The sequence below is a fragment of the Anser cygnoides genome, chromosome 20 (genome assembly GCF_040182565.1).
Source record: "Anser cygnoides isolate HZ-2024a breed goose chromosome 20, Taihu_goose_T2T_genome, whole genome shotgun sequence".
Taxonomy (NCBI): domain Eukaryota; kingdom Metazoa; phylum Chordata; class Aves; order Anseriformes; family Anatidae; genus Anser; species Anser cygnoides.
The window spans coordinates 3,395,790-3,419,333 of NC_089892.1; the positions used below are offsets into that span (position 1 = coordinate 3,395,790).

General features: G+C 56.9%; 1 protein-coding gene across 6 annotated transcripts; it reads left to right on the forward strand.

Moving 5' to 3' along the window:
- The first annotated feature begins 3,943 nt into the window (after positions 1–3,943).
- Positions 3,944–22,398, forward strand: EGFL7 (EGF like domain multiple 7). Of its 6 annotated transcripts, XM_048052776.2 has the most exons (12): positions 3,945–4,122; positions 6,699–6,758; positions 8,569–8,637; positions 9,889–10,076; positions 13,845–14,031; positions 15,689–15,811; positions 15,955–16,067; positions 16,818–16,913; positions 18,151–18,315; positions 19,148–19,212; positions 19,519–19,681; positions 22,079–22,398. In XM_048052776.2, exons 5-12 carry the CDS (start codon positions 13,952–13,954, stop codon positions 22,099–22,101), a joined length of 828 nt encoding a protein of 275 aa, XP_047908733.2. In that variant the 5' UTR covers positions 3,945–4,122; positions 6,699–6,758; positions 8,569–8,637; positions 9,889–10,076; positions 13,845–13,951; the 3' UTR covers positions 22,102–22,398. The 6 variants fall into 6 exon arrangements, with proteins under 6 accessions (XP_047908744.2, XP_047908733.2, XP_047908724.2 ...); XM_048052767.2 differs by lacking the exon at positions 9,889–10,076; XM_048052769.2 differs by lacking the exon at positions 6,699–6,758.
- Positions 22,399–23,544: the final 1,146 nt, after the last annotated feature.

A 23,544-nucleotide genomic window follows, 5' to 3' on the forward strand; every position in this document is an offset into this window, starting at 1 on the left:
GGGGTGCTCGCTGTGCTCGTGATGGCAGTGACCCAAAAACCACTCCACAAGCACAGACCTAAGAGCTGGCCCGGCCTCGTCTGCCCAGTCACCCCAGTCCCATCCCAAACCAGTCACCGAGTGCCCCTGCTCACAGCCTCCCCAGATACTTTGTTGGAGAGGTTTTGCTTTAACAATAATGCTTTTTTAACCAGTAGGGAAATTTCTGTGGGAAAAGTACAATTTTAGTCGATCGTTCCAACTTCTGGACCCTAAGGCTCAGTTTTTGAACTGCGGGACTTTGATCGTTTCCAGGGACCTTTTCCTGAACTCAGATTTCTCAGAGATGGCACTTTCTAAGATGCGAAACGTGGATAAAATTTCTTTTCATATAAAATTTTCACCAGGAGAAGACAAATGTGTTTTCCAGCAAGGCTGCGGTTGTCTGCCAGCCTCCCGAGGCTCTCCCGCGTGGCAAGAACTGCTAACGAAGAATGCAATCTCTGACCTTGATTAATTACGTCTGCACCGCATGGGTATTCCCATGGCACCCTCGAAACTCCTTGCTCCTGCCCCAGCACACGAGGCACAGCGTAAACTCTGGGCTGGAGTCACTTGTGTCAGCCTCACCCGTGTCTGCACCCTGGGGACCGGCTGGGGGGGGGCAGATGAGAGGCATTTGGAGGTGCCCCAGGAGATCACGAAGTCTGAGCATGCAAAACCTGGAGGTGGTTTTCATCCCGACCCACACGGTGCCTTGCAAGAAATGTCACCACAAGGGAGGAGCTGGCTGAGGGGGGGCAGCTCAGCCAGGGGATGGTCGAGCAGAGGTCCCCGCTGCTGAAACCTGGCTGCTGGGGGCCTTACCCAGCTCTGGTGGCTCTGAGAACTTGGCCGTGGCATGGGCGGGATGCAGAGCAGTGCTGGAGCCTGGTGCCAGGCCCCCACAGCTCCCATTAACGTCCTTGCAGAGGAGAGAGATCGTGAGGTTGTTCCAGCGTGGGTAGGGCAAATGGGGCTCAGTGCAGGACGAGCAGCCAAAGGCTTTTCTTTTCTTCCTCTGCTCCCTGAAGACGTTCAGGTTTGCAATACCTTTTCCTCTTACACTTTCAGGCTCGAGTGAACATCTGATTCTGCTGAGAAGCAAATTAAATCCCCTGGCAGCTCGCAACATCTGAAATTAGGAGTTAAATTCATGCAGCAGGTTTCATGCAGGAATATAAAAGCAGTTCATGGGTGTTAGTCGAGTAAATAGCGTAACATCCATTCGACAGGACTGGCGCTTTCATTATCCACAGTTGAGAAAACAGGCAAAGGATGGTAAAATAGTTTTTCCATGGAGAAGAAGCAGCTGTCACTCAAAGATTTGGAGCGGCTCCCGCCTGTAAACATCTGATGCTGTGCTCCTGAACCCACCCCGGGTCAGAGCCAGCTCTGCGGTGCCCCTGTCCTGCTGCACTAAAACAGCTGGGCTGTCCCAAACCTGCTGTGATGCAAAAAGCTGTGAAGGTGGAGATTTTGCCACTTGATTTTGATTGCTGCTTAGTAATTGATTTTATTAAAGTGTCACGTGTTGCTGCATGACAACATTTTCTCCGACAGTCGCTTGCAGCATCACAGCTACCAGCTGCATGCTGGCCCCAAAAGTGCCCATCAAATAAACCAGGCGGATTTAGTTTCTCAAGAACAGCTGAGACTCAGAGGGAAAAGACACAATGAGGGGCAATGCTCCTGCAATTAAACAGTGGAGGAAAAACGATCACAAAACCAACACGGCCTCAAATTTGAGGGATCAGCGTGGGCAGGGGGTATTCAACTGCAGCCCCATCAGCTGACAGGAGAGCAGCATGCCACGCTAATTGGCTGGTGCTAATGAGGACCCTGAAGTCCCTCCATCCCCCCACTCAATTCACGCCTGACAGGCCCTGAATGCCGCAGGGCTTTTGGAGAAGCACGTGTCCTGGCTTTGTCTGCCTGCATGTCCTGTATCCCGTGCTCGGCCCGTGGTGGGTCCCAGCACCACCTCGCCACCGGGACTACCCAAAATGTCAGCGTGCCATGGCTTGGGGCGGCTATCAGGAGCCCGTGTGTGCTGGGGGACACCAGCAGCAGGTCTGGGGACATCGGAGATGTGCGGATAGAGGTGGGCCATGGGCAAATTTCAAATTTAAAACCACCCGTTTGTGTGGCCCCTTCTGACCACTTCCCGCCCCAGCAGCTACTACAGCAGACACTGCGGGCTGGGTAAACAGGAAACATTTTCCACACATCCCATCCCGTTCCTGCAGCTCCGCCACTGAGCCCAGAGCGGTCCTGCGCGTGGCGGTGTGGGCGGCCGATGTCCCAGTGATGCACCGTGACCTGTGCCGGGGCAGAGGACACAGGAAAGATGGCTTGGGGCCAGGCAGCGGTCGCTGCAAGTGTTAGGATTTGGGTCTCGAGTTGTCCCCAGAATTCAGGGGCTTTGGTCTAGAGGAGTGGGGAGGATCGTGATGGTGCCGGGGGCCTTGGGAGGGCTCTGTGGCTTGCGGGGCTGAGAAAGCTGTCAGCTCTGGCCCTCAGTTTTCAGCTTCCCTCAGTTTTCAGTGCTGCCTCTTCTTGCAGGCAGTGCAAGCCATCCATGCAAGCCCTATAACTTTTCATAGGGAGCTTGAAAACCTGCACCAGAAGAGGCTGAGATAACGCCCTCCCTGCATACACACGCGCGGTGTTTTGTGCACAGCTGAGCACAAACGGTGGCTAGAACTGCTCCCGTGGAGTCCTTCGGCTGGCAATGCTCGCGGGAAGCAACCCGCGGTGTAAAATCACCTATTGCTGGAAAAAAACGATGGGATGCAGAAAACAGCCCTTGAAAAACCCTCGTGCCAAGGAAAACAAGTGGGGTCTTTCTTTAGCCATGCGTTTATATAAATAAACATGGGAATATTTTGCAGCCTCAGGGGACTTGCCCAGAGTAGCGTTTTGCTGAATCAGGGTGGGAGTCATCCTCGGCTTATTGTAAGCCTGCGCACAAGTGTGCTGTGCTGCCTGGGCCGGGAGGACGCGGCGCAGCAAGGGCCGGGGCCCCGGAGCTGCCCTGTGCCAGCGGGGCAGATGGCACATGGGCTCTAACATGGCTCTGGTGGCCAGCAGCAGATCAAGGTTTCGAATTCTGATTAAAAAACATGCTATTCCTCCTTTGAACCAAGGTCACGTATAAACATGCACTTAAGTGGAAATCGCAGTAAGCTTTGCTCCAGAATGGCTCTCAAAATGTGGGAGCTGCGGCAGGTTTTTCGGCGCTCCTCCCTGCTGCCCGACGCTAAAGAGGCCATCTTCGCTGGGTGATTTCAGTGGGTTTGGTGGCCCGAGTGGCCCTGTGCCTCACTCACCTCCAATGCAGGGACAGTGCTGTGATGAGGGTGACAAGCCAGCCAACAAACTGACTGACCGCTGACGTGTAACCTAAATTTTGGGGCGTCCTAAACACTGGGCTGGCACCCCACATAAATATGGCCCCCTGACCAGAAGATGGCCGTCAGCCCCGCCATGTTTGTCACGGGTTGTGAGGGCAGCCCCACCGCAGTGGGGGTCTCCACCAGCCTCCTCTGAGGGGGGATGCAGGGAGGCTGTGGCTGAGATGTGCACCAAGGGGTGCGAGGCAGGAGGGTGGGGGCGGCAGCCATTTTAGCGCTGCTGTGCGGTGCAGGTGGGAGCCCAGGTGGGCGGGCAGTGCCTCCTCCTCGGCCGCCTGTCCCTCCGCATGGCCCTGATGGCGGCCAGCTGTGTCCCCTCCATCTTGGGGACTGGCAGGCACAGGGTGGGGGTGCCGCCCCACAGCCCCTCTCCCCTCTGGGCATGCGGCAGCCGTGTTTGTTCTCCTCACAGCGCCCGTTATCAGCGCACAACACACACAGGAAGTCCTGTCTGGGATTGTCCATCCCCGGCCTGATTTATACAGGAAGAAAAGCATAAAAAGCCACCCTTCCACCTCAGCAGTCACCTCCTGCCTCTGCGCGGCCGGCGGCCGGCCATGCGGGGGGTGCGAGGCGGGCACCCGGGCCCGGGCCCAGGGCGGCCATGCGGGGATGGCGGCTGGCAGCCACAGGGCAGTGCGGCGGCAGGGACGGTCCCGGCACGGCGGGGGACAGCGGGGCGCCGCAGGTACAGTACGAGGCATGGCCATCGCCACAGAGGGGACAGACTGGGACAGGATAGGGTGGAGGGGTTGTCCTTGTCAGGCTACGGTGGGGTTTTGCGGTCAAGGATGCAGCACTGACGAAGCACTGCCGAGCAAACAGGTTTGCGAAGCATCCCCCGGCTGCGCTGCTGCCAGCTGCGTGTGTGCCGAGCTGAGGGATGGCTCCGGTGCTGGTTTGCTCAGAGCTGAGCCCAGCCCGTAGCACTATTATTTTAATTCACTCCACTGGTGCTTAGGCTGTTTTCCAGGAACAGAAGAGTCCTGGCTGCTGGACAGAGGGTTTATTTTAGCCCCTGCGCATGCAGAGGAAGGCTGCAACGCTTGTGCACGCAAAGATACATATATAAGACAGCTGGAAATTCCTAGCAAACCGCCTTTCGTTCCATCATTCTTTCTCTTTTTTGCGTCTGTCTCTCGGAGTGCCTCTGCTGTAACCCCACGTTGTTCATCCTTGCACCCGCACCCTGCTACCTGCGCCCATTCCCCCTGCACAGCTGGCGGCACTGGGACCCCGGGCCATGCTGCTGCTGCTGCTGCTGCGCTGCTGATTTCAGGTGGCAGTGGCAGAGCTCGGCCCCTGGGGACAGGCAGGACACAGGGCTGGATGAAGCTCTGGGCAGGGACTGGCTTTGCTGAGGCTGGTACTGGATAACTGCGAGCCTGGAGCGTGCTGCGGTTTGCATGCCAGGAGCTCAGCAAAGCCTCTGAATTTATAACCGTGGGTGTTACGCATACAAGTTTTTTTCACCTACCTGCAGACCTGTGGGTCCTACCCTCCTAATCTGTGGCATTACACAATGCAGGGAGGATGCTTTCAGTGGCTCACTGGGGGTATTTGGGGATAAAAAGTGGGCTGTGGGTAGGAGCAGCAGGGCTACCCAGGCATGCGGAGCAGGACCAAGCCAGCGCATAGCTCTTGACAGAAATAATTGGGTATACTTTTTCACAGGGTCTAACATTCACAGAAGAAATAATAAGGTTATGCAAATGATAAAAGTAATGTGAAAGTGGGTTGGCAAGCTTTGGCACTGCCTGGGAGGTGGTTTAAGACAGAAGCCCAGATGCGGCGGTTGGACGCAGAGCCTCCCCTGCACATGCACCTCTCTGGGTATCAGTGGGGTTAGCGGTGCGTACAGAAAACCCCCAGTCTGCCCTGGCAGGCTCTGAATGTTGTTCCCTGTGATCAAGAATTCATTCCGGGGATTGAGTTAGTTCCTCTCTATGCTGCTAAACTATCAGCTCTGTACAACTTTCCCTAGAGGTAAGGAAGAGAAATTGAATCTGGGATGCAGGATTATATGAGCCATTTCCCAGACTCTGCTGCTGCAGATGGGGCTGGCTCTGGGGAGATAGATTTACAAACTGCAACAAATTAGAGTAAACGAACCTGACTCACAGTCACACCAGCAGCAGGAGGACATGCTGAAACACAAGGGAAGATTTAACTTGAGCTTTCAGACCAGACAGAGAAGGAAAAGGAAAGGGTCTTTGCAAACAGAAGAGGGTAATAAAAAATGTTATTTAATTCTCCGTCCCCTCTCCCAAAGCAAACCCTTGTCTTCCTGGTCTGCCTGTAGCTGGGGAGGTGATGGCAGAAAGGAACTCCGCTTAGTGCAGATTTCTGGAACTGGAGACTTTCTCCTGATACTGAAGGATAATTAGAGAAAACAAACAAACAAAACAAACAAACAAGAAAAAACAGTCTTGTGCTAAATGCTCTCGCTGGCATGGCTGTGATTAAGAGACCAGCTGAGCCATGCATGCAACTCACAGCCATTCCCACTGCACTTTCCGTGTGCTCCTTGGGGAGTGATTCACTGGAAAAACGCAGAAGGGAAAGGCAGGGCGGGAACCATTCCCTACTGACTAACACTACTTTTTTTTTGCCAGGGAACTTTCACAGAAAGCAGCAAAATTCAGTTTATTCCTGAGTGAGATGAATCATTTCCCAGTTTTTATACAGCAGCCGTTACTGCCTCCCCTAAACGTATATAAGAACCGTGTGTACTAAAAGAAAATAAACATGGCTGCAAGATGCTGTCCTGTTCACGCATTTGTGTTTTGCACAGCTACAGCTAGGCTGCTGTATGTCCCTGTAGTAGACTCGATTTATAACTTACTGGTCCTGCTTGCGGAGTCCTTACTCAGAGAAAAAAATCGCTTTGTGGGAATCAGATCTGGGTCATAATACGCATAGCACAGGCAACTGGTGGTGAGAGACCCAGTGCTATGGGCCAAGTACTTTTCTTGGTTTGACCTGCTTTGATCCCACTGACATCAATGGACGCCTCTAGATTTCCACTGAGATAACTGGTCTGCAGCTGACGCAATGGAGAACAATATGGAACATAATAGAATAGTGGGAGGTCTTTTTCCTCGCAGAGTTCTGCAGAGCAGGGGCTGCTCCAAAGCCTAAACTTTAGTGTAAAGCTTACAAGCAGCCTTACGAAAAGCCCGAGCAGAAGAATTTGGCCTAAATCAGGAAAAGCCGATTCCCCCTTTTTTTGAATCACCAAAAAATTCCTATTTCTTTCACAAGCGCTCCCAGTTCTGTGCCAGACCCCCGTGGAGGCCAGCGAGAGACCATTGTGCACAGCAGGTATGCAGCCAGCCCCGGTTTGTAGCAGCCGAAAAGTTTTGCATCTGTATGTGTGTCACTCTTCTGTCTGCGTCCCCATCCATCCACCTCCAGCTGCCACCTCAGCACCTCTGGCCCCTGTTTTGGGAAGTGTTCCTGTACGTGGGCGCATCCCGGCTGGTGAAAAGGGCTGTAAGCACTCCTCTCTAGGAACGGTTCCTGGTGTGGGACCTTAGTGCTGGTCTCTTATTAGGTCTCCTCTGTTAATCATTCCTTTTTCATGCCGACAGAGCCCCTGCCGCAGACACTCTCCTGCCCCCCCAAGCTCTCCTCCCGCACGGAGAGCCCTTGGTGCCCCACGGGACGGTCGGATCCAGGGGTGGTGGCAGTTTCGCCTTCAAAGCCCACCTGGTGCGCGGTTTGAGTCCTGCTCTGGGCGAGGCTCGGTTTATCTTGTAGTACACGCTGGTGGTAAAACCGGTGGGAGACGAGGAGATTTAACGTTGTTCAATCTGAGAGGGAGGTTGTGCAGAAACATTTCTTTCTTGGCCTGGAGACAAGCGTTAATATTAGATGTCGTGGGAGTACACTTCTGAAGTGCAAGGGAGAAAGCTTCGGAGGAAGCAGGGAAAATGCCAGCCCAGGGAGGACTTCGATTTCACTCAGACTCTCAGTCGTGAGCCAAAATCCCTCACTGCCATTGTCAGAGGCTCATCACACCTATATTAACAGAGCCAACAGATCTGATCTTCCCCCGCGCTGAACTGGCATAACTCCACTGCCTTCAAGGGAACTTTGCCAGGCTGTATCCTGGGGGGTTTCCTCCCGGCATAATGAATATTAGCATACAAGACACTGAATCCTCCCTCTGAGCGGAGGATTAAATGCTCTTTTAATGCGCTATATGCAGTTCTTAAGCAGATAACATGGGCACTTGCTTGTGCAAAGATTTGACCAAGTAAATGGAGCTGAAAAGCAAACATTTTGCCATTCAAATAATTGCAGAAATTTAAAATTGCTGCAGTGCACTTTGGGAATTATTGGGGAATGGCTGAAAGGGCGGTAACAAAGACCTTGGAGGTGTTGTGCTTAGCCCTGCAACGTGCCGATGTCCCACGAGGAGCTGAAGGCTGGGTGCCGTGAGGGAACGAGTCCACCCCCTTTCTCGCCATCCCTGGGGACTCGTGCAAAAGTTGCCTGGGGATTGAGGGAGCTTAGTCCTTAAATAAACGTGTGCAAGTGTTGCAGGTGGTAAAACACAGTGTTGGGACACAGCGGGTGGGATCATAAGTGAGCAGAAGGGGATTTTGATACACCCGGGCAGCGTCAGCAGGGATGGGGCACCCCAGAGAGGTGGGGCACCTGCTCTTGGGGCTTCTCGGAAAATCCCAGCCTTGTGCACCAGGGAAACTGCTGAGAGGGGATAGCTCAGTGTTTGGCGAAGCCCTGGCGCTGCCTTAGGCGTGAGGCAGCCCTGCTCTGCTCTGCCCTCGCTCATATCCCTGTCTGCTGTATCCCGAAGGGTGCAAAGGCACCGCGGGTCTGCCCGGCCTTTCCCACCAGGATCGCAGCGGTGTGACCCCACTGCAAGCCTGTGTGAGTGAGGGGACCACCAGGCCCCGCTGGATGCTCCTAAAGCCTCAGGGCCGATGCCAGACACGGGCGCTCTGTGGCCACGATCCCGTGCTCACCCTACACCCCGCTCCTCAAGGGGCTGTGGGGCGCGTCCGGGAAACCCCCAGACCGGGTCCCTCATGGGCAAAGTCTGGATCCCTGATACCTTCCCACAGGACACAGGGAGTGTAACCACGGGCTTTTTCTGTCCTGACAGTAAGAAGCCAAGATGCTGCTTAAGGAAAGGATCCCTGCTCGGGACAGATGACAGAGCACCGCGGATAAGGTGAGCGTCTCGGTCGCGAAATTAGATGTTGTGCTTTCAGTATGGTCAGATGCAGAAGCTTTCCACCGGCTTCCAAACATGTTTTGCAACTATTAGACAAGCCGAGTATCAGGCACTGTTCATCTCCCCATAAACCAGAAAAAAAAAAACAGTAATGCTCTCTGCATAATAAGATAATTACCGTCCCTTTGAGGCTCTTGGGAAAAGTTGCCTGTGCTTTGCGCTTATGAGATTACGTGAGCTGAAATCATCCCCCAGAGGTTTGCTGGATCCAGGCAGAGTGAGCAAACCCTCCTGCTTCCTGCTCGTGCAACCTAAGACGCCGTGTAACGCGGCGCTGCGCTTCCACCGGCGTCGGGAAGCCTTTGCCTGGCTGCCGGAGGGATCCCGTCCCCGGCACTCTCTGTCCTCCCCCCTGGTGACGAAGCTCTTTCTCCACAAGCTTGTCCCGGAGCCGATTCCCATCTGCTCTGTTCCCTTCCCCGGGGAGGGCCTGACCAAAGCAGTCTGTGCTCCCGTTACACGGGCCCACCTGAGAGCCCCGCGCCGGTACAACCAGCACGCCCCGGCTTTCCCGGGGGGGCTCAGCGTGACCCAGGGCAGCTCCGAGTCAATCGGCGGATCCACGGGGAAATAGAGGGGACGGGCCAGTGATCCCGGCTGCTCTTTTGGAGCCATTATTGTTTAACTGGTAAACATTTCCTTTAAATGCCTACATGGTTTCCAAAAAAATAAAAATAAAATGAAATAAATTGCAAAGCGTAATGGGAACAAATATTCCCCGGGGGGGTGTATCCTGCCATTCAGCCACACATCAGGCCCCTGCTATCTTTAAGGCTGGCTCTGTGCAGAGGCAGACGCCTAAGTCATTTGAAAAACAATAAACCTCTGTGCTCTAATTTCCCAAGGAAAAACGTAGACAAAACGAGTGGCGCTTCGGCACAAAGCGAAGCGCAGAATTTTCTTTGATAAATAAGCAGGCTTTTACCACCAAAAACCTGCCGGCAGCTGGGGGACCGGCCTGCCGCATCTGCCCCGGGGCGTCCCAGGAAACCTCCGAGCATCCTTGAGGGCTGGTGGAAAAGCAGCCTCCCTGCCCTGGCAGTCCATTGCCTGCTCCTGCAGGACTTTGCCGGTGTAGGGAGTTTTGCGATGAGTCCAGGGGGGACTAAAGGGGCACGGCGGGACCCTGCGGCCCAGCCTTGGGTGGTGGGGGGAAGGCGACTCAGAGCCACGTGCGGTCTCTTTTAGTGCCAGAGAAATGAATTTGCGCTGGTGACGGATGATTTCGGGAAGCCCGTAAGGGGACGGGGGCTACGCTGGGGTCTCCCTCGCTTGCCGTTAACCCGCTGCCCAGCCAGGAGAGCTCTCTGCGGGGAGGGGGCCGGGGACCTCGCGCCCCCCCTAAACGCTCCGGGGGCTGTACGGACGCTCCGCAGGTAAGCCCGGACACCAGCACCGGAGCAGCACGGCCCCCCGCTCAGATCCAGCGACAGCCCCGGGGACACCCCAGCAGCACCCCCCCCTCCCCCCAGCAGCCCCCCCTAAAGGGCCAGACCCCCCCCCTGACCCCCCCCCGGGACCCACCGCATCCCTGCCACTTGTCACCGCGTGTCCCCCCCCCCTCCCGGGGCCGGGCTCTGCCGGGTCCCCGCGCATCCCCCCGGCGCATTTCGGGGGGCAGCTGGCGGCCGGCGGGGGGGGGGTCCGGAGGAGTTGGGGTGGGGGGGGGGCATCAGGGCGGGGGCAGGCGGCTCCCCCCCCCCCGTGTCCCGGCGCTTCCCCCCCCCCCTCCCCGGCTCCGGGAGGCTCCGTTTTTCCTCCTCATTGGGTCGGGGCGGAGGGACCGGCTGGGGCTCGGGGGGGGGGGGAAGGAAACGCCGGGGGGGGGCCGCGGCGAGGCGGCGACTCCGCGGCTCCGCCACCGCCACCGGTGAGTCCCGGCGGCTGCGGAGCCCCCCGGGGGGCTCGGCACGGCGGGGGGGGGGGGGGGGGGGGGGCGCATCTTCGGGGGGCGAAGGGGAAGGGGGGGGGGGGCAGGGGGTAAAAGGGGGGTAAAAGGAGGGGGGAGAGGGCTCGGGCAGCGCGGGGGCGTTGGCGGAGAGGGGCTGGGGGGGCTGGGGCAGGGGGCGGAGAGGGGTGGGCAGGGGGCGTCCTGCCCCGGGGGGAGCGGGGCTGCGGGACGGGGGTGGCATCGCTGAGCCCCGCTGTGCCGTGCCCGCACCCTGCGGTGGGTGCCCGCATCCCGGGTGCCCCCCCGGTCCCCGCAGCATGTCCCCGTCCCCCCCCCCGGTACCCACGTCCAGGGGCTCAGCTCCGGGGTGCTGAGCAGCATCCATCCCCCTGCCCCTGCTCCGCGCCGCTGGTGTCCCAGCCCGTGCGGGCAGCGGCTGGAAGGGGTCGGAGGGGGAAAGCTGCGTCCCTGCTGCTGCTGCTGGTGCTGGTGCTGGTGCTGGTGCTGACCCCCCCCCAAGGGGGTCTGGGCACCGACCTGCGGGGCTGAGAGCGGCGGCGGGCTCACCTCCAGAACCAGGCCACGCTGTTGGCAGAAATGCAGCTGGGGGGGTGGCTGGGGGGGCATCGCGTCCTCCCGAGGGGCTGCGTCCTCCCGAGGGGCTGCATCCTCCCGAGGGGCTGCATCCTCCGGCATCGCTTCGGAGGCAGCCCCCAGTTCGTGCTGCTGGCATCACCCGCAGCTTTAGCCTGGGGTTCGCGGGCCGAGCTGGGCGAAGCGCTGCTCACCTGCCTTGGGGGATGGATTTTCCTGCTGCCCACCTGCCTCCGGGGTTGTATTTTCCCGCTGCTCACCTGCCTCTGGGGTTGTGTTTTCCCTTCGGTTGCTGCTGTGGGTCGGAGAGCAGGCTTGGAAGCGTAATGGGGATGTTTCCGGCTGGCGGGAGAAGGACCCACCAGAGCACAGGGCTGACCGAGGAGCCTTTGCTGCCCCCTAAACCAGCAGAAGCTCAGATGCACCTACGTAGTTTCACTTGCCAAGCCTTGGGGCTTCATCTCATCGTTCAAGAAATGAGAAAGACACTGAAAAAAGGCTTTTTTTTTCTTTTTCAAGCCTGAAAAGATTTTCCTTAAACTACGTACTTTAAAAATGGAATACTAGGATAGATAGTGGCAACAGGTTGGAGGATCTTCTGCAGCTTTGAGGAGGCCGATTTTCACAATTTTCATAAACTCATAAAAGAGACAAGTATAGACTATAATATCTTCCGCTTTCAAAACTTCATCTGATCCTAAGCAACCATAATTTTGTGACCCCGGGGGAATACTCAGACCGCTTGAGGTAGGGCAGTGCTGCTCCAGTTCAAAGAGAAAAACAAACCGTCTGTATTTTCGGCTTGTGCCCTGCGTTTCTTCCCTTCCCCACAGGGAAAGCTCCCGTGGTGGTTGCAGGAATTCTGTGGGAGGACTGCGATGGTTGGCAGGGTTTGACTTGGAGGCTTCTGGAGCAGCACCGCTAGCCCAGGATCTGTGCCTGTAGGGAAAATATGCGTCCCAGTACAGCTCTGGGGAAAACCCCTGTCTGAGCAGCAGGGATTTAGTCCGTCTTTGTACACCAGTGTCCCTGGGACGTCTCCAGAAGGGATGGGGAGAAAAAATATTCTTTCGCTGTTTTTTAAAAACTTTCCCACAGGTCTTTCCTGATGGTGGAGGTACGATTTATTAATCATTAGAACATGAAATGTACTGTTAAGTTTGGAGGAAAGGTAGGAGAACGGAGGGCTGCAGGCTGCGTATCACCAAAATCCTCCTTACCTCCTCAAAGCCAGCCTCGTACCTTGGTTAAGATGGGCCCAGGAGTGTGCAGCTCCCTGCTGGGTGCTGGACCCAGGGGATACCTGGGCAGCCAGAGGAGCGGGCTGGCAACGTTGCCACCCCTTGCTGTGCTTCTGGAGCCAGGCCCTCAGCTTCTGCACTGGGTTCAGCGGTGGAGCGAGGCGCTGGCTGCGTTTTGCAGCGATTCAGTCAATTCACTGCGACGTGCAGCTTCCGTTGCGCAGCCAGTCTGCCGAGTGATGAGTCCTGGTGCTGCTCAGCCAGCCTTTGCCTTGCGATATTGCACAGAAACAGGCACGAGATGCTTGCCTCTAAGGGGCAGGAAGGCACAAACCCCTGCACGGCAAGGGATCGCCTGCGTCGGGTACTCCGCTGCGGTCAGACCAGCCATGGGCTCGGGGCTGGTGCCAGGGGATCTCAAAAGCAGCGGGAAGCTCCAGCACGTTTGCTGGGTGTTGAGCAGATGCAAGGCACGCCAGTTTATCTCCAGATGCAGGCCAGGTGGAAGCCTCCATCTCTCCGTGCCTCAGTTTCTTCACCTGCACGAAGAGAAGCTGCTGCCTGTCTTGGAGGAGGACTTGGAGAGTTACAGGTCTATCGATTTGGGATGATCATCCCCAAAAACCTGGTGTTAGGAATTGTCCATAGAAGTTTGGGGATGAACCTGCAACTCTCCAGTCCGTTCTCATCCCACATCACCTGGGGATTTCAAAACTTTTGGGTAGCTCTGCAGTTTCAGAAGGATGCTCCCTGCTGTGTTGTATCCCGGTAAAGCAACTCCTTTTTCAAGGTTTAATCAGAAAGAATGATTCTTTCTTTAATTGTCGTATGTTTAAGGCGGGTTTCTTTATTTCTTCCTCCTTTAACTGCTGCCATCCGGAGGCCAACTGTTTTGTATAAATTAGACACTGTGTAAATTAGATATTGTTATTGACCTTCTTCAGCCCTGTTTCATATTTGTCCTCTGCTAGAAAATCAAAGCCTCTATTTCCAACTTGGTTAGTACTGACTCTGCAGACGGGACATATGGCCCTTAAAGCACTTTTCTCTGGCAAGAGCTTGTATTTTAAAGAGAGGAAGATCAGATTTCAGTATGTTATGTGGTGGGAAAATGCAGCTTTACAATGCTGTATGGATTAAGAAATTACAAGCCATTGTTTTGGCCTTGCTGCCTGGAATTGGCTGCATGTTTTGAACGATGCAGGTTTTTTCTGTGCAGCCCAACGAGGGCAGTACCGCCACCCCATCCCACCCTGTGTGGATGCCTCACAGGGAAATTTCTGTTCCCTTAGAGCTGACCTGGCTGTCAGTCTCATGCCGTGCCCTGCTTCCACCCCCTGTCCCCATCGGATGTTATCGGATGTCGTCGGCTGGGTATGGGCACCACGTGTTCACACCTTTTTTTTGCTCTGTTCCAGGGTTCCCCGCTGAAGCGTGAGACATGCAGTAGGAGCCAGCGCTTCCCACCGAGGTGTGACCCTGGTCCTTGCTGCACAGCCCAGCGCGCAGCGGGAGGGGACAGGACATGCCCCGAATCGGCTGCCTCCTCTCGGGACTCGCCTTCATCCTCAGCACGACCAGCACGGAGGCTTTTGCCCGGGCAGGGTAAGCTCCTTTTTGTCTGCATCTCCCAGATGTGTCACAAGTACATGCTGAGCTGTCAAGGCACTGCTCGTCCTCACCCGGTTGTGGGCACATAGCTGGGCTGGCAAGGAGCTGGAAAAAGGCTCCGCAGAGCCCTCCTGGGGCAGCTACATCTCGGCAGGCCCTCGCTGGTGTCTGTTTGCTGGGCCACTGAAGCGAAAAACCCCTCTAGAGAAAATGCCCTGGCTCTGTTCAGCCCATGCTGGGGACACAAAGGCACTCTGGGCTTTTTGTCCGGGAGAGTCAAAAGCTAAACAGGCCCTGAGCTGTTCAGGAATTATTATTGTCCCTTTCAAGCACATCCTTGCACAAAAATACTCGTGCTGTCTTGCTGTCGTGCCAGTCAGGCCTTGCAAACGAGCCGTCAAAGCAGGCTGCCATCTCGCAGCTCCGAGAGGCTGCAGCGTGCAGGGGATGCAGGTATTAAAAGCCCCAGGGACTGCTGCAGCAGTTGCGGCCCATGGGAGCAGCAGCCCCAGCAATTCCCCTTCCCTTTCCTGGAACTGGGGCTGACACAGGCCCTGCATCCATCCCAGCACGACCTGAATAGCCACATCTCAGCTCCCTGCTGGGCCAAAGGGTGCCTAGCGCTCAGCGCCCCAGTTCCTTTCCTTGCCAAAAGGAGCTCGAGCTCAGCCCCTGCCCCGCAGATTCGGCTCACATTTTCTACAGAGTTTGTTTTTACATTGAAATACCCTCCTCTAGCATTAAACCTTTCACATTCTGGTCGTGACCATACCCGCAGGCTGAATTCCTCTCTCACACGCACACACTGCAGCTATAGCTTTATTATAAAATCTGCAAAGCAAACAATTGCCATTTAAAAACCCTGTCTTCTGTAACATTAACCAGTGAGGCTGAGAGGAGTTTTCTGGAGTTAATGGAAGCCATCTGATGTCCGTTGTTAACTCCCAGACTTTTTTATTCTAATTTTCTAATCGAGCTGGGAGGCTGAGACAAGCAAGCAAGCTCCTCAGTGGGACTGAGCTGCTTGGGCTGGAAACTGTTGAAGAAAAAGAATCTTTAACTGATACCGCTTTGGCTGTTAACCTTGGGAAAGTTTTTGACTGGGTCTCAGTTATCTTAGAAGGAACAGAGGGCAGCTTTCCTCTGTCCTCTACCTTTTTGCTTTGAGCCTGACCCTTTCTGTGAAGTCATTAATTTTTTGGTGACCACAGAGGCATCAGGTTCAGGAACAAAAAAGTCTCGGAGAGGAAAAAATACACCTAAAATTGAATGGTTTTAGGGGAAAGGAGGTAGTGAATGAAAGGAGAACAGCCCTGATTGAACCCCCACCCTAAATCTAGGCCCCGCCTGTCCAGGACAGAGGAACTGTGCAGGGGTGAGTGGACAAGGGGGCGTCAGTGCCTTCGTGCCGGGCTGGGAAGGAGGAGGCCGTGCAGCCCGCAGCGCTGCCAGCTTTGTCTCCCTGCCCCGAAACAGCTCGGAGTCACCTCCCGGGTCACTTGGGCACTGAGCCACTGCCGTTTAAATAGCCCTGTGTAATTTGGGGTTGTCAGGCTGTGTCCCCAGCTGGTGTAAAGCCCCTTTGGCGTGTCGGGAGAAGCGTCGGGCTCGTGTCCCAGCTGGGGCCTGACCCGCGCCCCTCTCTGCTCAGCCGCAGGGCCTGCACCGCCGAGCCGCGGAGCCGGACGGCCGCCTACACCGAGTCCCACGTGCAGCCCGTGTACCAGCCCTACCTCACCACCTGCCAGGGCCACCGCCTGTGCAGCACCTACAGGTGAGGGAGCTGCCTGCTTTCGTGAGCAGGAGCTGGAGCCGTCGCAGCAAAGCAGCACCCGGAGTGGTGTGGGAGCGGGGTGGAGGGCTTGGGATGGTCCCTGATGGTCAGTCCCGTGGCTCAGCCCCGTCTCTGCATTGCAGGACCATCTACAAGGTTGCCTACCGGCAGGTGTACAGGCAGGTGCCCCAGCACGTGGCCTCGTGCTGTCCCGGCTGGAGCAGAGCCAGCAGCCACGCGCTCAGCTGCAACACAGGTAAGGAGGCCGCTGTGCCACCCCGGGGCCAGCGCTCGCTTTCCCTGTCCCCAACCCCCTGTGCCCAGGTAGCTCAGGTCCCTGGATGAGGCCCCAGCAGCCAGCTCTCTCATCTACTGACACCAGTCCAATTCCCCCTGTAGGAAAGCATTTACATTTTTAGCCTCCAATAGCACAACTAAATGTGGCTCGATTTCTGATTAATTTCTATCCTTTCTCTGCTGCCTCACAGGCCTTTTTCCTTTGGGATTGTTTATTAACTTTATGGTCACCAGAGGATAAATAAAATGAGTAAGTCCTTTCCATATAAATCAGCAGTAATGGAAGAGAAATGCTTTCAGGAGGAAATTGTGATGTGCAGCACAAAACAAATGCAAAACACATCAGCAGCTAATCTGCCCCCAGCAGAGCTCGGAGCTCAGCACCAGCCACGTCCCAGGCGTGATGCTGCCTGAGCTGCTGGGGCTGCAGTGTGGCCCTTCTGCCCTGGCCCTGTGCTGGCTGCAGGCACCTTGGCCTCTTTCCAGGCTGCAAATCCAAGCTCTGTTCGTCACACTCCAGCTGTGTCCCACACACCCTGGTGCTGCCAGCACTGGCCAGCGCAGCCCCCCGGGATGGACTGGTGCAAGGGCGTGCTGCTCTGTGCACGTGCGTGGTGCGTGCACACACACCCGTGGTGGCCGGGGAGGGGGCTCGGGACCCCCCCCCCCCAGCCCTGCCAAGTGACGCTGTGTCTGATTGCTCTTGCAGCTCTCTGCCAGGTGCCGTGCCAGAACGGCGGCCGCTGCGCCTTCCCCGGCCGATGTGCCTGCCCGCCCGGCTGGACGGGGCTCTCCTGCCAGACAGGTACCGCTGCGCCCCGCTGCCCTCCTGGCCCATCGGTAGGGGACAGGGACCAGCACTGTGGCTCCTCACCAAGCCTGGTGCTTCCCAGAGCCCGGAGGGGAACCTGTGTGTGACCTCTCCGCACACACACCTACGCATCCTGCTCCAGGGCACCGATGCCTGCTGCTCCAGCCGGGAAAGCAGGGAAGCTCAGAGCTCCCTGTGGCTGTGCTGGTGCTGCCAGACGTAGAGCACAGCCCTGGTACCCACATTTGCTCTTTGCTGCTGCTCCACACTGGGTCAGCACGAGCAGAGGCTGTGCTCTGCTGCGACTGCAGCCAGCAAAGGGCCTTGTGCAGAGCAGCCGTCACGCTCACGGGGTCAGCCCGAGACTCTATTTGCAGTGACCCATCTCCCAGCCTTTGTAAACTCGTGCTGTAAACTAAGACACCCATTTACTGCCCAGACTAAATCTGTAAAACCAAAAATATCCGGCAGTGGAGGGGAAGGGTTCCTCTCCTGCGTGAGAGCAGCTCCTTGCTGGAGCTCGGGGAAATCCGGCAGAGCCGAGGCAGCAGTGTTCGACAGACCTTAGCACACCAGCATGGTGCAAACCACGTCTGCCATGTCTCCTGGCTTTCCACCCTCCTGTAATGCAGAGGAGGAACGTGTGGCATTGACCCACGCTGGGCAGGGCAGGGCTGAGCGCATCGCTGACAGCTCTGGCTCCAGCGCGGGGGGAAAGGATTTTCCCACTGCCTAGAAGAGATTCGCCCGGGCGTGGGAAGCAGCTCTGCTCATTTTGCTTTGTGGGAACAGCTTTAATAACTCCCCCGTGTGAGGAGAGGTTACTGGGTTTTATACACACTTGAAAGGCTGATAGCTCCTCGCCACGGCTGGCTGGAACCAAAACCCCGGCCGTAAATCCAGGATGAGAGCCAAGCACTGCGAGAGGCAGCGCGGGGCCGCCTGCGCCTGCCTGCTCGGGGATAGTGACCACCCCAGCCAGAATTTGGACATTTCTGAGCTTATCTTTTGCTTCTGACTCTTATATATGGGGAGACCAGAGCTGTGCCCAGCACAAATGCCAGCCCGGTCTGGGTGTCCTGGGCCCTGCCTGCGGTCCCATCACAACAGCATGGCTCTGGCAGGGGAGCAGCAGCACCCCTGCTCGTGTGGCACCGCCGTCCGCGCCCCTCGTCCCCCGTGAGCATCTCCCCCCATCCCCGTCCCCACGGAGCCATCCCTGTCCTTCCAGATGTGGACGAGTGTGCCGGCCGGAGCCACGGGTGCAGTCAGCTCTGCGTCAACACGGCCGGGAGCTTCCGCTGTGCCTGCCGGGATGGCTTCAGCCTCGCTGCTGACGACAAGGCGTGCCAGCCCGCGGGGCTGGGCCCCGGGCCAGGGACCTTCAGCCAAGCAGGTAACCTTCTGCTGAGGCAGCACAGCCCCAGCTGCTCGGGGCCTTTGGTGCAAGCTGGGATTACCCCTCAGCATCACAAGGTGGCTGGAGCAGGACTGGCAAGAGACAGGAGAGGGGACAGCAGCCAGCACCCATCAGCTTTATTCCCAGTCACCCAGGAGACCCAAACAACCGCCCTTGTGCACGAGTTCGGCCCCTGCAAGGGTGACAGAGCCCGCTGTGGCATGCGGTGGCCGGGGCTGTGGCTGTGCTCTCCGTCATCGTCGTCGTTCTTCTCGCAGGGCATGTCTGGAGCCACGAGGAGCATCGGGCGCTGCTGGTGACGGCCCATTATTACTTTTGGTACGCGCTGTGACACTTCAAACTCGTACCGTGAGTAATAATGCGCTGTGGCCAGCACTGGCATCGTGAGGGCAAGACCTGGGAGAGCAGGGCAGCCCCCGGCATGTGCCCCGCCACCTGCCTGCCTTTGTCCCACGTCCAGGGTCCTCGGCAGGGACAATCCTTTGAGCTCAGCACGGGACAGGGCAGAGCTGGGTGCTAACTAACCTCCTGACAACACGGACGTTTTGTCCTTTAAGCATCGAAGCCTGAAACGCTCCCCCACTTTGTTCTAGGTACTCCAGCGGCCAGGAGAGGCGTGCTCTCGGTAGCGCCAGGTCCAGGTGCCTGCGCTCGGAGCAGGCGTTGGATCTCATTCCTGAGCCCTGGGGTTCCCTAGGAGGGGAGCAGCAAGCAGCAGTGCTTGGCCTGAGCCCAGCACATCCCACTTCACCTCGGATGAATTTAGGGTTTTTACTAACCGACCTTTTCTTGGTCGTATTTTTTTCAGGTCCCTCCAATGAAATGAAGGAAGAGATGAAAGACCTGAAGAACAGAGTGGAAGCGCTGGAAGAGGTGGGTGTTCGCTGCACCCCTCTGCCCCTTCCTTCCCTGCCCAGCCGTGGCCCACGGCCGTGCACAGCCGGCTCCAACCCCGGGCTGTGTGCAGCCAGGCTTTCCCTCCACCCCTGCTCTATTTTTAACGCCACGCCGGCCTCACGCAGGCAGGGATCGGGCAAGGATCCCAGCTGTGCTCCACACTGCCGCAGAGCCTCGCAGCGGCTCTTGCAGCATGGTGTCCCTTTGAACACAACCAAACGCCCCGCCAACACCGCTCCTGGCTGGGGAGGGCATGCTGACGGCTCCCCTTCTTCCCCGCAGAAACTCCAGCTGGTGCTGGCCCCCTTCCACAACCTCGCGACGTCTGAGCCCGAGGACATCGGCGCGGACCCCATCAGCCGGCTGTCCCACTCCCTGCAGCAACTGGACAGAATCGACTCGCTGAGTGAGCAGATCTCCTTCCTCGAGGAGCGGCTGGAGACATGTAAGTGCCCGGAGGAAGGGGGGGGGATCGAAGTGTTGCACTCCACCCCTCCACATTTCTCCCCAAGCAGTCAAGCGCCACTAAGCCGGCCTCAGACCTCAGACCGCGGCTCTGCTCCGCCAGCGGCCTGGGGCTGTTTGTGCCCTGGTGCAGGGAGGAGGCGCGGAGGTTGGCCACAGATGCAAGCCAGCCAGACCAGTAACACACACGCCACTATTAATCTGTATCTCCCCTCAAACTCAGCAGCCTGTAATTAATAAAAGATGAACACAAACAGCCCATTAGCTTTTTCAAAGAATGGCTGCAGCGTCTGATGAAATATCAAGGATGAACACAAACGGCTCTGAGGCAGAAGCAGAAGGAGCCCACCATGAGCGGTGGCTCACATCTCAGTCAGCACCTTCACCAGCCCTGTTCCCTTCCTGTAGCACTGTGACTTAGTCCAGGATGAAATGAAAAGAATCCCAAACTTGTAGGAAATCAATAGTCCAAAAAAGTCAATCAGGAAAGTTTAGGGAGCGTGCTGAAGCTGGCAGATTTATGAACCAGGGAAGTTTTAGGCATGTTTCTTTTTGAAGTCTATAGCACAGTCCTGTGCCATGCAGCACACCAGGGGAGGTGTCTTAGGAGCAAACTGAGCAGATTGGAGCAAGGGATGCTGGTGAGAGCTGCCGGTGTGACCGAATGTGGTGTGTCCTGCCTGGCATGCTCCCCTGCAGCACCGCGGAGCAGGGCAGTGCTGGAAGGGTGCCCTTGGGCCCATGACGATTGCCCAGAGCTCTCTCTGGAGCACTGCGGTTTGACTCGTAGTAGAGCACAAACCGTGTAAACGCTTTATTTTGATCTGCAGCTTGTAGGCGATTTGCAGCTAATTTTACCATGAAAAAATCCAGTCCAACGTTCCCAGAACCCAGCCATGGTTTGGCTGGCTCAGGAGCTGGTGCGCAGCAGCAGCCTGCTGCTAACTGCAGAGGGCTTACATGGAGAGACAAAGGGGCAGCGAGGTTTCAGGGCATATCCAGTCCCAGCTCGCTGCTTGTGGTAATGGTTTAGATATAACAGACTGCAAAGAGCATTCTTGAAGCTTCAAAATGACCCTTTAAAAAAAAAAATCTCAGAAAGGGGTAATTATCAGAACCACCAAGTGTCACACAGCAGACCGAGTTTCCTGGCATTGTCCTGTACATATTCTTAGTGACAGCACCGAGGAATGTGAGTAACATCACAAGGTAACGTGGATTTCTTCCAAGGGATTACTCCAGAGCCCTGAAATTAGCTTCTGCCAAGCCTGTTCCAGCAAGCGAAGCGTGCTTTTGACCCTCCCATGTTCGTGGAAGTCCCCGGAGGACACAAGACCGTTCTTTCTCTCCAGAGAGCGGTGGGGTTTGCAGGGCATCCCATGGAGAGTTACGTAGCCATCCATTTTCTGTGCCTTGTGAAGCATAACGCAAAGGTGTAACTGCACCCCTCAATTCTCCGCCCGGTGGGGCTGTGTGTAAGGCCTAAACATTTCCTCTTCCTTAAACCACCGGCGATGGCACGAGGTTGGATCTCAAGCCGTAACCACTTGAGCCCCCTCCAGGCCTGCATTACCCGGGTTAGCACAGACCGTGCCAGTGCTCGGCGGGCCGCTGACAGCCAGCTGGCAGACAGGCTCATCACTGTGCTGGCTGCTCTGCGGCCACAGCTCCGTCCCCAGCCCACAAAACCTCCCTGGGCTATTGCTCGGGCCAGCCGAAGCGCTGGGGGCTTCAGTGACCGGCAGAGGCTGCTTCCAATTACTGTCACCCAGAGCCACGGGCTGCGGTCGGGCCAGGCTGGTCCCAGGCAGCGTTACTGTCACTGCTGTCCCCACCTCGGGACGCTTTGTGCAGGACTCCCCAGGCCCAGGCAGGGCTGGCGAGGGCTGCGGCATGCCAGGGAGGTGAGCGCCACGCTCCCAAAGGCAGCAGGAGGGAGCCAGGAGGGCGTTGTTTGGCAAAGGGAAACCGGCAAATACGGGTGACGTTTATAAAGGTCCAGGTCAGCCCTGTCGTTCTGGGGAAAGAGACAGCGAGAGGATTTAGCACCTTCTGCAAGACGGGGACTGGTTATGGCCAGCACAGGAAACCCTGCGCTTCTGTGCCCATCACGAGCTTGCTTGGAGGTGCCTGGTGCAGGATTTGCCTGCTCGTGCTGTAAGTCCGACTCTTGGTGGGTGCAGCCTGCCGTAACAGCTTATAGTTGTGTGATACGAGCCCCCAGGGAGTCAGGCAGTACCCCCCCAGCCCACGCACACATCTCCAGCCAAGCAGTAGGACAAGAGAATTGCATTAGCTACGAGCCAGTCGCTGTCACCACACCAAACCCCGGCTAACAACACCGCTGGATTGATTTATTTATTTTCAATCTTCCCAGGTTCCTGCAAAAACGAACTCTAGCTGAGTGCCTGAGGAACTGGAGGAAGCGGAGTGCATCCGTAGCGTTTATCTCGCTCTCCAGCCACAGGCTGGGGCTGAAGCCACATCATCCACAGGAAGACACAGGGTAGCGGGAGAAGGCTGGTTTCCCATCAGCATCTCTGGCGTTTTCTCTTCCAAGTCACCTTACCAAAGGTCACGCAGTTACTTCCAAACTGGACTCCTAAACCTCGAGCATCCCACCCCACTCCTGCCGGAGGGGCAGACAATAAATGCCATGCCTCACGCCGTTAGCGGTGCCTGAGTGGCTCTACGTGAGGCCATGTGGTGCTTGGTGGTGTTTGGCTTTTATTTGGTGTCACCCAGAGACATCACCCACAGAGCCTGGGGCACTGGGGGGGGTTGTGCTGTGTGCCCAGCACTAATTCCCAGCAGAGCGCAGCCCCGACCCGGGCAGGACAGTTGTCCCCACGTCCCTCCTGAGTATTCTCAGACTTTCTCCCAAAGAAGGTGCAGACAAGGCAGGTGCTTTTTCGAGCATTTGGAGGGCTGTGGATTTGTGGCAGGGGGCAGCCCCAAGCCAGGCAGTGCCGCAGGGAGGGACGGGTGCAATTGGTCCCTGCAAAGGTACTGCACGGGGCAGGTACGGGGACGGGTGCCCCTGCTGCAGCACCTGTCCTGCCCTTGGGGACCTTCCTCCTTCCGCAGCCAGCGCTGGAAGGGGGCTGCTGCTTTGTATCTCCTTAGGGTAGCTGCTGGCGGCTTGCTCTGAAATTACCTGCTTAGCTCAGCCCTCTGCACCACCCCTGAGCCCTGTAGAGCAGTAAAGACGATGCTTTTACACGGGCCTGAAGGCAGAGTCTGGTTTTACCTGCTCTAATGCAAAACCTTTCCCCATGACACTCCCATCATCCGCACAGAGCGGACGGGGACAAACCTGTGCAGGGTTTGTCCCCGGTCCCTGTGCCACAGGGTGACGCCAAGCAGGGGACCAGTCCTCTGCACACCTGGATTCAGGGCCAAGGGCCGACAAATCCCTTTGTTTCCACTGGCACAGTGCTGGCTGTGGGGTAGCTGGTCCCCCCCTGCCCTACAGTTGCTGCCTCCCAGCCCTGTTTGCTCAAGCCCAAGGTCGCAGGTGCAGCAGAGCGGATGTGACCGACCACGTACGAGGCTTTCCTACGACCACAGCTGCAGGAGGAGCCACGTGGGTACAGCCGTGCTGCAGGGTTGTAATAAAATAAAGCCTCCTGCTGAGCAAACCGAGGCTGCGGACCTGTTGCTGGGGGCATGGAGCTCCCCAGGGCCCTGCTTTGAGATGGGCTTGGAGCCACTGAGACAGGGCCCTGGGGGTCTTTGTCCTCCTGCCTCAGACCAGGCAGGGGCTCAGCACGGGGCTGTCAAAACAAGGTTGTAAAATTGCCACCAGATCACCAAACCCTCCCCCTGACGGGTCAGCATCAC